This window comes from Podarcis bocagei (assembly GCF_964188305.1).
Source record: "Podarcis bocagei genome assembly, chromosome: 6".
In the NCBI taxonomy this organism is placed as follows: Eukaryota; Metazoa; Chordata; class Lepidosauria; order Squamata; family Lacertidae; genus Podarcis; species Podarcis bocagei.
In genome coordinates this window covers 67046637-67062787 of record NC_138130.1, presented here as the reverse complement: position 1 = coordinate 67062787, position 16151 = coordinate 67046637, and the positions used below count along the sequence as shown (strand labels likewise).

General features: G+C 43.1%; 1 protein-coding gene across 1 annotated transcript; it reads right to left on the bottom strand.

The window, feature by feature from the left end:
• Positions 1-4789: 4789 nt before the first annotated feature.
• LOC308590033 (myelin protein zero-like protein 1) lies at positions 4790-15334 on the bottom strand. Its single transcript, XM_081199722.1, has 3 exons — positions 15185-15334; positions 12733-12926; positions 4790-5133 (listed from the first exon to the last, which is right to left on the bottom strand). The coding sequence occupies exons 1-3, from the start codon at positions 15294-15296 to the stop codon at positions 4822-4824; spliced, it is 618 nt and encodes a 205-aa protein (XP_081055848.1). The 5' UTR covers positions 15297-15334; the 3' UTR covers positions 4790-4821.
• Between the last annotated feature and the right edge of the window lie 817 nt (positions 15335-16151).

Sequence of the window (16151 nt, the reverse complement as noted above, 5' to 3'; positions counted from 1 at the left end):
TAGATCACTGAATTAGGAGAGACAAAGAGAGAATGGAATTTAAGTTAGAGGTTGACAGTCAAGAGATAGGGATGTCTGAGAGAGCACAGGCAGGGGTTGTCTGTGGGGTAGGCAGGGATCTGGATTTTAGAATTAGGGACTTTCTGTCTGTCTGTCTGTCTGTCTGTCTGTCTGGAGAGAAGGGTTCTCTGGCTATACGAATAGGCTCAAAGAGGAGCTACCTGTTAGAGCAGGGGTCAGCAACTTTTTTCAGCAGGGTTTACACCATCCCTCTGACCATGTTGTGGGCCGGACTATATTTTGAAAAAAAATATGAACGAATTCCTATGGCCCACAAATAACACAGAGATGCATTTCAAATAAAAGGACACATTCTACTCATGTAAAAACATGCTGATTCCTGGACCGTCTGTGGGCAGGATTGAGAAGGTGATTGGGCCGCATCCGGCCTTAGGTTGCCTACCCCTGTGTTAGAGGGTACAGATTGCTAAATGGCTTTCAGTTAGGGTTAGGTCTAATCTGTGGCTGGACAAGGGTTTTTCTATCTATCTGAGGGAAAGTTAGAGGGTTTGGAAGTATTTTATGGCTAGGGTAAAAGAATATACATCCTAAAAAGAATATTTCTGTCCAGTGACAGTTTGAAAGCAATAAGACAGTTAATAAAGTTCTCTTTGTAACAAAGTATTTTGCCTTGCAAAAGTAATCACTAAGCAACGACTTCTTCAGTGTAAAAAATTAAATTCCTGATTTGTTTTAAAAGTGCCTAGTCCTTACCTAGTTCTTCTGAGTAATGGTTGAGTGGTCAGAGATTACTCTTTACTGATTTGTAACATCTTGCTGCTGGTAAATAACCACATTACCACAAACAGTTAATCCTAAAACCTTTGCTGGAGAAATAAAGGGAGGATGTAACCAATAAAAGGTAAAGGGGCCCCTGACCGTTAGGTCCAGTCACGGACGACTTTGGGGTTGCGGTGCTCATCTTGCTTTACTGGCCAAGGGAGCTGGTGTACAGCTTCAGGGTCATGTGGCCAGCATGACTAAACCAGAGCAGCGCACGGAAACACCATTACCTTCCCGCTGGAGCAGTACCTATTTATCTACTTGCACTTTGACATGCTTTCGAACTGCTAGGTTGGCTATATAACCAATACAGTAGTACCTTGGGTTAAGAACTTAATTCATTCCGGAGGTCCATCCTTAACCTGAAACTGTTCTTAACCTGAAGCACCACTTTAGCTAATGGGGCCTCCTGCTGCCGCCGCGCCGCCGCCACGTGATTTCTGTTCTCATCCTGAAGCAAAGTTCTTAACCCAAGGTACTATTTCTGGGTTAGCGGAGTCTGTAACCTGAAGCGTCTGTAACCCGAGGTACCACTGTACAGTATAACTAATACTGATATAACCAATAGCACACCAATAGTGGCTATGTTATCCAGCACCCATCCTAAGCGAAGATGTGTGTCACAACTAGCTTCTTTCAGTTGTTTTGCCTGTTTTACAGTCTGCTCCAGAGAATGCCATTCAGATGTTGTACTGGGAGAAGAGATTTTTCCTAGTCCTTTGTCCTATTAATAGTTGTACAGAGTACTCCCCGCACAAGTCACAGTGCGTTATGTGAAAGTAACATGCCTGTTGTGATAGACACAACACTCCTTATTATAAAGAGAAGCTTGCATGAAAACAATGCAAGAATTGTTTCCTGAATGATTATGCTGCCATTACCACATATTACTATAGTTTTAGAAGTTGAGTGTATGAGATGCTATGTTTATCTACAACTGAGGTGAAATTTTGGTCTGGCTCTGCGGAGAACTGTAGCCCCTCAATAATAACACTGCCCCACCTCACCTCGCTTGTGTTGACAAGGGAAAAAACATACATGGAAAAGGATGGTCAAAGGCCTGGTACAGGTCACCAAGGCAATCAGTAGGGTCAAGCAGAGAGAAGAATATTATTCTGTCCCTGCCTCATGCATTCTAGTCTTTTCTTTTTCAGCCATTTTCAGTATGTAGGCAATTGCCATGAAAGGATAGCTTACCTATTCCCCCAGTATTTTTTTTACTGTCTCTCCCATGCTGTACTCCTGCGTAGTGAGGCATGCCAGAGGAAGTATTGCAGAAATGGATATACTGAAGTTTATGGCACCTAAACAATATGGAAACACAGACTACTACCCAAACTGATTTCTCTAACAGAATGAAGGCGTGGGTCCTATTTTAGGAACAGCATCAGGGCCCCCAACCACTTCAACCTGGCTTTGGAGGGTTAACTCTAAGTATGACTATTACTGGATATGATTCACTGTGCTTAAGCAAACAGACCCCAAGCTTTCTGACCCTAGAGCACATTTAAAAGTTTAAGGCAGGGGTCAGCAACCTTTTTCAGCCGTGGGCCGGTCAACCAGCCCTCAGACCATGTGGTAGGCCAGATTATTTTTTGGGGGGGTGGGGAATGAACGAATTCCTATGCCCCACTAATAACCCAGAGATGCATTCTAAATAAAAGGCCACATTCTACTCATGTAAAAACATGCTGATTCCTGGACCGTCCATGGACTGGATTGAGAAGGTGATTGGGCCGCATCTGGCCCCCAGGCCTTATGTTGCCTACCCCTGGTTTAAGGCACTGTGATGGGCACCACGAAACAACCATTTCACAGAAGAAAACCAGGTGATCCTCAGAACCACATCCAAAAGCAAAACATGGGGTGGGGAATGCTCTGTAGGAATGGCATTCACATGGTGAGAGGCACACCTCGCCTGGCACAGACACGCCACAGCTTGTCCAGTATGCCACATTATATCTCTGACCCTTTTGCCTCCTTGGCAAGAGTGTTGCTCTATCTCAGAGGTCAGCAACCTAAGGCCCATGGGCCGGAAGCAGCCCATGAGGGTTGCTTAACCAGCCCATGAGCCGCCCCCAACCTGAGCCGCCCGCTTCTGTGCAGGCGCGATTTTCGGTGTCTGGGCATGCGCAGAAGTGATTTCTGCCACTGAGGACATGCGCAAACACGATTTCCGGTGCCGCGCCGGTCTGGCCCATGGAGGATCTCCACAGGAGTGATCCAGCCCATGCCCGGTAAGTCTTACCAACTCCTGCTCTATCTCTAACCTTTGAATCCTTGGCAGAAGCATTGCTAAAAATCCCCTTTGATAGGAACATGACTGAAGGAATGACTGCCAGGTGTGGAGCACACTTCCACCCACAGTCAAGACACAGCTGTCTGAACATCCTGCCCTCTATCTAACCTTTGGCTTTCTCAGTGGTCTACCGTGCCCTGTCTGGGACCTTTGTCGTCATACATTGTTCAAGGGGAAAATGACGCTGTGGAAACAGGTGCCAAAATAACTTTGTACCACCCCCCGATCTCATGATTGGAAGATGTGTAAAGGGTACACTCCCAAATGTATCTGACTGGTTTTGCATATTGCTAATAAAAAAAGGGATGCAGGTGGCGCTGTGGGTTAAACCACAGAACCTAGGGCTTGTCGATCAGAAGGTCGGTGGTTCGAATCCCCGCGACGGGGTGAGCTCCTGTTGCTTGGTCCCAGCTCCTGCCAACCTAGCAGTTCGAAAGCATGTCAAAGTGCAAGTAGATAAATAGGTACCGCTCTGGCGGGAAGGTAAACGGCGTTTCCGTGTGCTGCTCTGGTTCGCCAGAAGCGGCTTAGTCATGCTGGCCACATGACCCAGAAGCTGTCTGCAGACAAACGCTGGCTCCCTCGTCCAGTAAAGTGACATGAGCGCCACAACTCCAGAGTTGTCCACGACTAGACCTAACGGTGAGGGGTCCCTTTACCTTTAATAAAAGGGCTCTGCAGGGCTTGTAGAAGCAGCTTTTTCCCGCAGAGCCCACCTGCATCCTCAGCTCTGGCGTCGTCTCGTAAACCCATAAACCCCTTTTAGCCAGTGTAACTTCTGCTGGGTTCTTCAGCCATGTGACCAAACTAAACAGAGTTTGGAGCAAGGGTAAGTGTTTCCTTCCCTGCCATGCCGGCAACACACTCATTTTCTGGGAGTTACCCTGGCTGAGCCCCCACTGAGTTGAAATGAGAGACTTCAGTACATGTAGCCCTGACAGTGCCCAGGATTAGCCAGTTTAGCTATTCCAAACTCTGCTCATCCCGGTAGATTTTGGGCTTGGATCCCTAATTTTTAAAGCAATTAACATTTGGAAGGAGCAGTGGAATTTCAAGGTTAACAATGCTGGTGTCTCGGGATACCATGGTTCCTCTTGAGTGCCACATTAGGAACTTCAGCACCGATAATTAGGAAAAGTTATCCAAGACCTTCCCAAGCACAGAACTGGAAGTACAAATGCATCTCATTTTTTAATAGGTTATAGTAAAACCAAAAAAACACAAACTGCTGATCGTGTCATAATAAAACATCCTGAGTGCTTCATAAAGCTGAATTCATATCACTTTGACAGCAAAAGCAAGGTGGCATTGCAATTCATTAGACATTTCTGAAATGCCCTTTTTAATCTATTCATCCAACATCCATCTAGTCATCCAAGTCATGTATATAAAAACATACACACACAAACAAAATCTCAGTGGTTGTTTCATAACTAAGAAACAACCTTCCTGCAGAGAAGGAGGTACTGCAAAATTTCCCTTTGCTGACTAGGATTAAGGTTGCCATGGGGGGAATGAGCTTTTAGTACGTTTTAGTTAGTTGTTATTTCAACGGGGCAATATTATTTGTCTTGCATATTGCAACTCATCCCAATTCCTTCTCAACCCCATTGCTAAGTGTCCAGATAAATAAGATACTGGAGAACATTCTCAATTGCCACGAGAGGTGTGTTTTATTTTCAAAACAAGTAGTTTGGCAAAGAGGCTAGAATGCAGCAGAACTGAAGTACAAGTAGCCAGCAGGATGAAATATTTCCGGAGCTTGGAGGAATATTCTCTTTCTCCACAACTTTCACTTCAATTGGCCTTTCTTCAGTGACTACATCTGGAGGGTTCTTAACATCACAGAAATAAGTGCCATTGTCTGCTGGTTGCATGTTTTCTATCGTGATGGATGCATCTTGCTTTAAAAAATCTCCAGCCCATGTGCTGCGGCCAGTGAATTGTGTATTCTTCCCATCATATGCTTTCTCATTTGAGTAATAGAAAAACTGTAAGCATAAAACCAAACACAATCACTTTGTTAATAGCTGCTTTGAGTTGAACATAGTTGTTGAAGAAGCGGGATACAAATTTTAAATCAAACCGTGATTAACTTTGCAGGAACACATTAATAAAAAGACCACAAAGAGACACAAATAAGTAATTCTGTTAAATGAAAGGGGGAGAGATCAATAGAAGAAATATGTGAGCAAAGTATCTCAAAGACTGCAATTTGAGGACAGGCAAAAATATAGGGCTTTTCCACACTAGAGCAAAATGTGGATTTGCACTTGCCTGTTTCCACATCAATGTAAGGGCATCTAAACAAGTCTCTCCCTATCCCAGTGTTGTCTTGTACTTTTAATGTGGGATTTGCAATTATTGGAAAGTCTACAACAGCCAGGATTGAAAAACCCCAAACTGAAAGTGAGGAAAGTCTGAGACATCCCTGGGATGGGGAGGATGTTAATAGCAGGACATGGAGGTACAAATCCACATTTTGTTCCTGTGTGGAACAAACGCATTTGGGACTTCCGGTCGGTGCCAGCGCTTAATGGCGGTCCTACCTCCGAGCTCCGGAGGAGGACTGCTTCGCAAGTTCGGGTCTTACCCGCTACGGCAAGCGGGGGACCCCTAAAATCCCAGGCGCTGAAGCCTGAGAACAAGGAGACTCGGTGGGCACCTTTGCGCCCCCCGGTACCGTGAAAGAGCCTTTTTAAAGGCTACGGATCGACATCGGGAGTGAGCGCGGTGCTGAGAGTCGCTACCCAGCCTGCGAAGTGAAGCCGCGTCGCCATAAGCGGAGAGCGCCGATTCCTTCCTGAAAAGAAATTCGGACTGATTCCCCGTGAGTAAGAACTGAAAAATAACTGGGACTTTTCTTAATTTTAAAAATTGGGCTAAAAACGGGGGAGATTTAAACAAAGGAAGTCTGCCTCCCCCCGACCGCATGAAAGTGAAAGCAACGGAGCTCTAAACCTGCATCCGTTTAAATTCATCCTTTGATCAGCTAAACCGGACATTTAAACCTTTGATCTCCCCTCGAGCAAGCAGGGCAGAGGGGAGGCGAATTTGACCATTAACTGCATGACTTAATTGAAGGAAAAAACCTCTGCTATCTCATCTACTTGAAAGTCTGAAACGGTCTGCCTTCTTAGTACATTGAGCTGACTTTTCCCTGTGAAGTGACACCTTGATACAAAGTTTCCACAGTGCCTGACTTTTGTACATTTTAAGAAGAAACAGTATAAACAGTATACTGGGCAACTGTGGCAATTGGAAGCTATAAGACTTTAGTAACATTGATTTTGACTGGGTTAATCTCCTTTCTTTCTACATCTTGGATGGTCTCCTTTGTTCATGTACTTTGAAATTTCCTTCTATGGCCATTTTGATTTGCTCCCTCTAGAGGATAAAGTGAAGTCCAGCACGGCCTAAGACAGTGGAATTTTCCAAGGGAGAATAAATCCCGTGGGAATTGACCTTGACATGAGTGGGCCACAAGAAGAGATAACTACAAGAGCCAAGACCAAGCAACAACAACAGCAACAGCTGCAGCTGCAACAAGCAAAGAGAAGAGGTTCGATCTTAGGCGTAACAGCCGGACTAGCTGGAACAACAGGACAGGACAAAGGAGCAGCCGTTTCTATGGAAGCTGTGACAGAAGCTTTGCTTAAGATAAACCAGACTCTGGAGTCTTTGACAAAACAGACTTCAGAGAACACACAAAAATTAACAGAAATATCAACAAGATTAAACCAGAATACAGAATCTATAAATAAATTGGTCGAGGAAAATGCCACCACGCGTCAAATTGCCGAAGAGGCCAAAGCCACAGCTGGAGAGACGCAGGAGAAATTAGAGCCACTTGCCAAGAAGGTCTATGAGCATGATGCAACCTTGGCCTTGTGGGAGTTACAGAGGAAAGAGAGAAACTTAAAATTAAGACTGATTCCGGAGAATGAAAGTGACAACCTTGTGGAATATTTGACACGGGAGTTTGCGGATTGCTGGGACCTGGAGGAAGACGATTTTAAAATCACAACTGCCTTTAGACTCGGCAAAAAGCAAGATAGAAAGACACCAAGAGATTGTTTGATCACACTCAGATCTAAGGAGGAAAGAGATAAAATTTTAGGACTACACTTTGGAAAAGCCCTCCAAATTGGAAATTCAGCAGTACAGATCTTTAAAGACATACCAAAATATATCTTGGACTTAAGAAACTTCTACAAGGATTTGGTGCTTTTGTTAAAGAAAAATCAGATCCGCTTCAGGTGGGAATTCCCACAAGGACTGTCATTCGACTACAAGGCAAAGAAAGTGAAAATAAAGACAATTCAAGATAAAGACAAATTTCTGGCAAGATATCAGGAGGACCTACAGAAGGGGACTGTGGACGTACTTGCAGAACAGAGGAGAGCACTGGATATCCTGAATCTCTCGTTTGGACAAAAACCACCACCGTCAGAAGAAGAGCAACAACTTGGAGCTGTTGGAGGAGCCTTAAGAAAATAACAAGATGGCTCTGCAATTCCTTAGTTGGAATTGTAATGGACTGAATGGGCCTTTGAAGAGAAGACAAGTATTTCATATTTTGAACAGAGAACAATTGGATTTGATATGTTTACAAGAAACTCACATAACTAGAGCCCACAGGAGATTACTCACAAATAAAAGGTTAGGACAAGAATTTGTCTCATCAGACAAAGTTAAGAAGAGGGGAGTGGTAATATATGTGAAGGAGAAATGGGCTCCAAAAATGATATTTAAAGATGAACAAGGGAGATATCTGGCTGTGGAGATACAAGTACAAGGAGAAAAACTTTTAGTTGTTGGAATTTATGCACCAAATGAAGGCAAATCTGACTTCTTTAAGGGACTTCATGAAACTTTGACGGACTATCTGGATTATAATATGATAATCATGGGAGACATGAATGGCGTGGTCTCCACTAATATGGACAAGGCACAAAGACTAACAGTCACTAAAGAAGGGAGACTCCCCAAGACTTTTTTCGAAATGACAGAAAACATGGATTTGATAGACATTTGGAGAACAAGGAACCCTCTGGAGAGAGAGGGAACCTTCTTCTCCCAAGCAATGATGACCTGGACCAGAATTGACCAAATCTGGGTTACTAGTGGATTGGCTCCAAAGATTAAGAAAGTGGAAATCTGCCCAAAAACTTGCTCCGACCATAACGCCGTGAAGATGGAGATGAAACTCACAATAACCGGTCAATTTAGATGGAGAATGAATGACACCCTCTTTCGAGATAAGGAGATTCTCACGAAGGCCCAAAAGACCTTAAAAGACTATTTTGAAATAAATTTGAGGACTGACGTGGAGAAAAGAGTGATCTGGGACGCAAGTAAAGCTGTTATGAGAGGATTTTTGATTCAACAAAATTCAATAAAGAGGAAAAAACAAAATGAGAAAAAAGAGAAGATCTTGGAAATGATAAAGGAAGGAGAGAGGAAATTAAGAACAAAACCAAAGTCTCAGGACATTTTAAGAGAGATTAAGTTATATCAAACTCAATATATGGAATTGATGAACCAAGAGATTGAATGGAAGATAAAGCAAATGAAACAAAAGACTTTTGAATCAGCAAATAAATGCGGTAAACTTTTGGCATGGCAATTGAAGAAAAGGCAGAAACTAAATACAGTTACAAGCCTAGAGGTTGATGGAAAGAGTATATCTAAACCTAATGAAATTAGAAATTGCTTTCTAAGTTATTTCAAAAAACTTTACACCCAAGGCCCGCAAAATGAAGAAGATATAGACAAATTCCTTGGAAGATATGGATTACAAAATATCTCTCAGCAAAGTAAGATGGACTTGAACCAGAGAATCTCAGAACAAGAGGTAGAGGCTGCCATTCAGAATATGCAATTGGGCAAATCTCCGGGACCAGATGGACTGACTTCTAGATACTACAAATCGTTGAAGGAATGGTTGATTCAACCATTAAGAGAAGTTTGTAATGAGATCCTTGAAGGAAAAAGGGCACCTGAATCGTGGAAAGAGGCATATATCTCACTCATACCAAAGTCAGAGACTGAAAAGACCCAACTCAAGAACTACCGCCCGATATCACTCCTTAATGTGGATTACAAAATTTTTGCAGACATTTTGGCAAAAAGATTTAAAAGAGTTTTGATGGAGAAGATTCATAAAGACCAAGCAGGCTTTCTCCCTAAAAGACACCTAGCGGACAATGTAAGGAATGTAATAGACATTTTGGAAAAGCTGGAGGTGAATATAAACACTAAAGCAGTATTGATCTTTGTGGACGCGGAGAAAGCCTTTGATAATATCTCTTGGAGTTTTATGAGGAAGAATCTTCATGGGATGGGGGTAGGCCAGGGTTTTGAGAATGGTATGGCTGCAATATATTCCGAACAAAAAGCTAAGCTGATTGTAAATAATGTTGTGACTGAGGAACTTAAGATAGAAAAAGGAACTCGGCAGGGGTGCCCAATTTCCCCATTACTTTTCATTTCGGTTCTGGAGGTGTTGCTGAATATGATAAGAAATGACCAGCAGGTCAAAGGTGTGCAGGTCGGAGCTAAACACTACAAGTTAAGAGCGTATGCAGATGACCTAGTATTGACTTTGCAAGAGCCAAACACTAGTACGAAAAGGGTTTTAGAAATAATTCAACAATTTGGCCAGGTGGCTGGATTTAAGTTGAATAAGCAAAAAACTAAAGTCTTAGGGAAAAACCTAACAGATATGGAAAAGGAGAAGTTTCAGGAGGAAACAGGTTTGACAGTGGTTAAGAAAGTCAAATACCTAGGGGTTTATTTAACACCTAAGAATGTTAATTTGTATAAGGACAATTATGAAAAATGTTGGTCAGAGATTAAAAAAGATCTAGAAATATGGTCAAATCTGAAACTGTCAATGTTAGGCCGAATTGCAGTAATTAAAATGAATGTATTGCCTAGAATGTTATTTTTGTTTCAGACCTTGCAGATTCTTGATAAGATGGAATGTTTTAAGAGGTGGCACAAAGACATTTCGAAATTTGTCTGGCAGGGCAAAAAGCCCCGAATTAAATTCAAAATACTGACTGACGCTAAAGAAAGAGGGGGTTTTGCCCTGCCGGACCTAAAATTGTACTATGAGGCAGCAGCGTTTTGCTGGCTGAAAGAATGGATGCTCCTCGAGAATGCAGACATCTTGGATCTGGAAGGCTTCAATAATGCTTTTGGTTGGCATGCATATCTCTGGTATGACAAGGTTAACAGTACCTTTAAAAATCACATTGTTAGAAAAGCATTATTTAATGTCTGGATAAGATACAAAGACTTATTGGAAAATAAAACCCCTAGATGGGTGTCACCAGTGGAGGCTAAAGCAGTGAAGAAACTCAATATGGAGGTCGGATGGCCGAAGTATTGGGAAATTTTAGAACAGGATGGAGACAAGGTTAAACTACAAAGTCAGGAGAAATTGAAGCACAAAGTAGAAAATTGGTTTCAATATCGCCAAATAATGGAAATTTTTAAACAGGATAGGAAAATCGGTTTCCAAGTGGAGAAATCAAAACTAGAGACCGAATTGCTAGAACCCAATACTAAGAATTTATCTAGAATGTATAACTTGCTGTTGAAATGGAACACACAGGATGAAACAGTTAAATCTGCTATGATTAAGTGGGCGCAGGATGTTGGACACAACATTATGTCAGATGACTGGGAATGGTTATGGAACACCGGTATCAAATTTACGGCATGTAATGCCTTAAAGGAAAACATTATGAAAATGGTATACAGGTGGTACATGACCCCAGTCAAGCTGGCAAAAATTTATCATTTGCCCGATAATAAATGTTGGAAATGTAAAGAGACTGAAGGTACTTTTTACCACCTTTGGTGGACATGCCCGAAGATAAAGGCCTTCTGGGAAATGATCTATAATGAAATGAAAAAGGTACTTAAATGTACATTTCCCAAAAAACCAGAGGCCTTTCTCTTGGGCATTGTCGGCCAATTGGTGACAAAGAAAGATAGAAATTTCTTTATGTATGCCACAACAGCAGCAAGAATACTCATCGCAAAGTATTGGAAGACACAAGATTTACCTACTCTGGAAGAATGGCAGATGAAAGTGATGGATTATATGACACTGGCTGAGATGACAGGCAGAATCCGTGACCAACGTAAAGAGATGGTGGAAGAAGAATGGAAAAAATTTAAGAGCTATCTTAAGGACTACTACAAACTCAATGAATGTTAAAATGTTGTGGTTGCTAGAAGTAACAGGATACAGGGATACAAGGTTAGATAATAAAGGAGGACTAAGATGACAGAGATCAGAAAGTAACAACTGGGAGTTGCTAGTTCAAATATGGACACTGGGATGCAGAGAGGGGGGGTATGGGGAAGTCCAAGAAAAGAGGTTTATGAAAATATCTTTGAAAGTATTTTGCATGTTTGTTTTGTTTTGTGTTTGTTTGTTCTTTTTAAAAAATGCTGTAAAACCAATAAAAATTTATTAAAAAAAAAAAAAAAGAACAAACGCATTTGGTTCTTATTGAGTGCTGTCAATACACAACAGACAATACAGTTGTGAGTTTGGTGGGAGGTTAGACTTCTAATTCCAGGATCCAACAAGGATTTGATTGCTGAAATAGCCAGACCAGCTTTTTGGTGAGGTAATTGCCCCCTAAGCAATGCTAGAAATGGAGATATGAAAGCTAGGAGTTAAATGGCACCTTAAACCTAGGTTATGGGCACAACAATAGAATCTCTGGACACGATTTTGAAATGACAAGAATACAAAGCTGAAAATGAATGAAATTCAGCTAAAATTTTATGTTCATTTTTCATACGGTCTAGTCCTTCCCCTGCCCACCCCTCTAATATTATTCAGAGGGTGTCTTCTCCAGTCTTCAGAGAGTAGCTGGAAGTGGGGAGGCAGAAAAAGGTCCTCCTTTCCTTCCACTCTAGTTTTAAAATGAAATTTTAGGTGCAGTATTGGGCCCAGAGGTCAGAAATTGCTTGCACTAATGAAATTCCAGGGCGCACAATGTGCCTAGAACAATGGGAGTTTCAAACACTGCCCCTAATTATGGGTCCTTAAGGAAACAAAGGAAATGGCTCTGAGCAAATGAGTGTCTCCCCACCAGTGCCCCCCCACTGGCTGGTGGTTAGAAGGACAAAAGCCAGAGTTGGTATGTGTGAGAGCTAGATGCTAGAAGCAGGCTGCAGGCAGGAGCCTGTGAGGGGGAGACATGCTTGGTTTCTGCTGGAATCCAAGGTTGTGGGAGAAGCAAGACCTGCTGGCGTGTTAATGCTGTAAGCCCCTGCACCACAGGGTCAGGTTGCATATATGTGTAAATAAACCATATATCATAAAGACCCCCCAGTCTCTGCTGCCCCTCATTCTGAGGAAACCAAACCTATGGTAAGCACCTGGAACCCCTGGATTCTTGTAACACTCAGAGATTAGGGTGGCGTGCAACAATACATTGCTTCAATAAGGCATTCATTCAGTTGACAAAAGAAAAGTAGTGGTTTCCAAACCTGTAATCCACTTTCACTACAAAATCTAATGCAAATCTAGCTTTCCTTCAGGCATTAACTCTTACAGTTATGGGACGGTCATCTGTTCCCCGTTTTCGATAGCTCCAGGTAGCAGAGGCTGCAGTACTAATCTTCTCTGATGATGTGAACTTGCATGGAAGCTTCACTACTTTCCCAATCTCCACAATCAGTTCTGCTGGTGTGGACACTATAACAGCTGCAATATCGGCGGTTGCAGAACAAAATACCAACCAGGTCCCTTTAAAGCAACAGAATTACACAGTTTACTTTAGAGCAAGGTAAAGCTAGACGAAGGCATGCATAAGTTAGCCTACTTTGAATATTTATTTATTTATGCTTAAAATATTGATATATCGCCCATTATGGGGGGACGGGACCTCAAGGCGGTTTATAATAAAATTGATTAAAAACAACATCTAAAAATCAATGCAGCTGCATTTACAGACAGAACAAAATAGTCATGAAAAACATATGGATGGTATCTAACACCGTCATTCCATTAGCACAATGCATTTTGGCTGCACTCCTCTTCCCATGCAACCTGCTTGGGGGGTTCCCCTAAAATTCTGGAGAAGATTTGAGGGAGGGGACTGAGGAGAAGTTCCACGTACTGCACAGCTGCAAGTTCTTGTGCCACAGACTATGACACTTATTTCCATGATCTCAAGAACCCTCCAGACATAGTCACTGCAGAAATGCCAACTGAGAGAGAAAATCCCTGGGAAGATCACAACCACAACTTCTAGAAAAATTGACTTAGAATAGAAAAAAATGGTTTAAGGTTTGAGTAAGGGTTAGCTAGGCCAAAGGGGTGCCATTGCCTTTGGCCCAAGCCACCCAGAAGTGGGTGGAGCTATCCCACAATATTGGAGAGATGCAATATTGGACAGCCTGCAGATCAGCTGAGAAGCAGAATTATCACCCTTTCCCTACTCATCAAATGATTGATCTGATGAGTGGGGAACAGGCAATCTGCATCCCTATTAGGTCACTGGGCTGGGAAGAGAGATTTCAACCTCTCCACCCACCCCAGAACCACCTATATTTTAATCCATCCCCCTATTTTTTGCTGCTGCTTCCTGTTATGTACTGAAGTTCTCACCCTGGGCCAGCAGGGGGATACTGTAGATAGTTATGCAAATAAGGGGTCGAAAGTGACATTCAGTGATTGGATAGCTTTAGAAAATTGTTACAGTTACGTTGTACTGGAGCTCTATATAAGCAGCTGACTGAACCCTTCAGTTCAGTTCTGTTCTGGCCTGTGAATAATCAAGAGCTGTTTGAAGAATTGCTGTGTCGTCTGATATGTTCACCCACAACTTAACACTTCCAACATTGGTGGGGTCTTGGGGGGCCAAGCCCAGAGTCTAGAATCACTTACAGGCAGGAACCATTATGATCTGCCCATGAGTATCTGGTAACAGAAGGTGTTTGGTCATAACTGAGCCAAACCAAGAAATGGTTTGAACCATCCTTTAAACTCTCTGTTTTATTTTGTTACTGAGCCGCAACCCACTTTAAAGCTTTGTACTTTCTTCATGGCAATTCTAACAGCTAAGGAAAGCAAATCCTGTTATGAAGTGGAATTAGCCTGTATAATCAGTTCCCAAATGAACCTGTTCCTGCCGCAGCTAATGTGCATAGAAAAACACACACAAGACATTTCACAGCTACCCAGAAGGCTCTTCACCCACAGACAGCCTTCTTTTGTGATTCTGAATCTCACATAACAAAATATTTACTTCTAATAAAAGGGATATTTGTCAATTGGACACATGAATTTATATGAGTTTCCAGAGATAATTGGATGCACTTTCATTCTGTACTGGTGCTCAGTACTGAGAGCTTCTTTGATGGATCAAACTTTGGGACTTTAAAAGCATGCAGCAAGTTTATTTTAAAGTAATTGATATTAGCTCATTCCATCAGAAGCAGAGCACATCCAATTTCACATTGTACTATAAGGATTTTCGTTCACAAATGTTTCATTGCTCATATTCTTTTGTTTACTATTCTTAAGATACAAGTATAGCTGTGGAATTGGCTGCTCAATTTATACTTAAGTTCCCAAGATTTTTCTTTTTGGTGATTATATACTGCATATAAAAAATACGTAGACTAGAGAATGGTCAAAGAAACTTGGAATCCAAAGCACACTTTCTCAGAAGGAAGGCCCAATTAATACAATGGACTCCGTAAACCTATTCAGGATTGCAAGCTTCATTTACAAGTCCTCGGCGTGAGCCGGACACACTGCACCGAGAGGGAACGCCGAGGGTCTGCAGTAACTAAGACTGCCCGCGACCCAGAGATCGACCTTAACAGGACCAACCTCTGCTCCGCCCTCGAAGCGACCCCTCTTTTCCCGCCCAAAGCGACTTTTGCTCCCCGCCAAGGACCCCAGGAAAGGGGGTGGGGCCAGGCCACGTGTTCGCCCCGCCCTCTCGCCATTCCCGCGCGCCCCCTTCGGAGACCGAGGAGAGCGGCAGCTCTCACCGTGGCCCAGAGCCAAAGCCAGCGCCAGGCAGAGCGCGGGCGCACGGGCGGGGAAAGAGCGCTTTCGCTTCCCCGGGCCGCCGGTTGCTGCGGCCGTGGAGGCGGCAGCCATCCTTCTGCCTCCGGACACCCTCTGCGCCCCATTGTTGCGCCGCCGCCCACCTCACAGCCATTGCTGGGGGACGGGGGCAAAGCGAGTCCGGCTGGCGCGAAAGTCAAAGTGCCGAAAGCACGAGGCCCTTCGCCAACCAAGGGGGCAGCTGCCCTCGAATCGTGCGCGCAGTTGTGGGCGCTGACACTCCGAAGGGAGACAGCAGGGAAAGGGCTCAGGAAGCTGACCTTGTGGCGGGAATAAAACTCCCCTACGAGGAATGCTTAGAACAGTGTTTCTCAAACTTGGGTCTCCAGCTCTTTTTGGACTACATTTCCCATCATCCCTGACCACTGGTCCTGCTAGGTAGCGATGGGAGTTGTAGTCCAAAACCAGCTGGCGACTCAAGTTTCGGAAACACTGGGTTAGAACAACATTGGGGGAAACCCAACAAACTTTGTGTGCTCACCTTCACACAAAAACACATGAAGTGGTTAAACTGAGCAATGGAGACTTGCCTCCTCTACATGTCCCCATTGAGCTTACTGGTTGAACACCAGCCAGTACTATCTATTCTGTTATCGCATTTGTCCTCTAAGTTTATTTACCCAGGAATGTTCTACAAGAGGAAATCATAGTACTGTAACTTGTTTATTTGACAAGAGATCCAAACTAAAAAGGCTAATGGGAAGTGGGGCTGTACTGTGTTAGTGTATCCACACATTTTGCCATCATGGCAGCTTTCTAAATTGGGAAGAAAATGTGGCTGTGCTTGATTTATCATCTGTCACTAATATACGTATTACAGCTGTACAGGCTCCAAGAATTAGGATCACAGAGCTTAAAAAGGCCAAGTTGGTTCCAACAGGAAAAAGG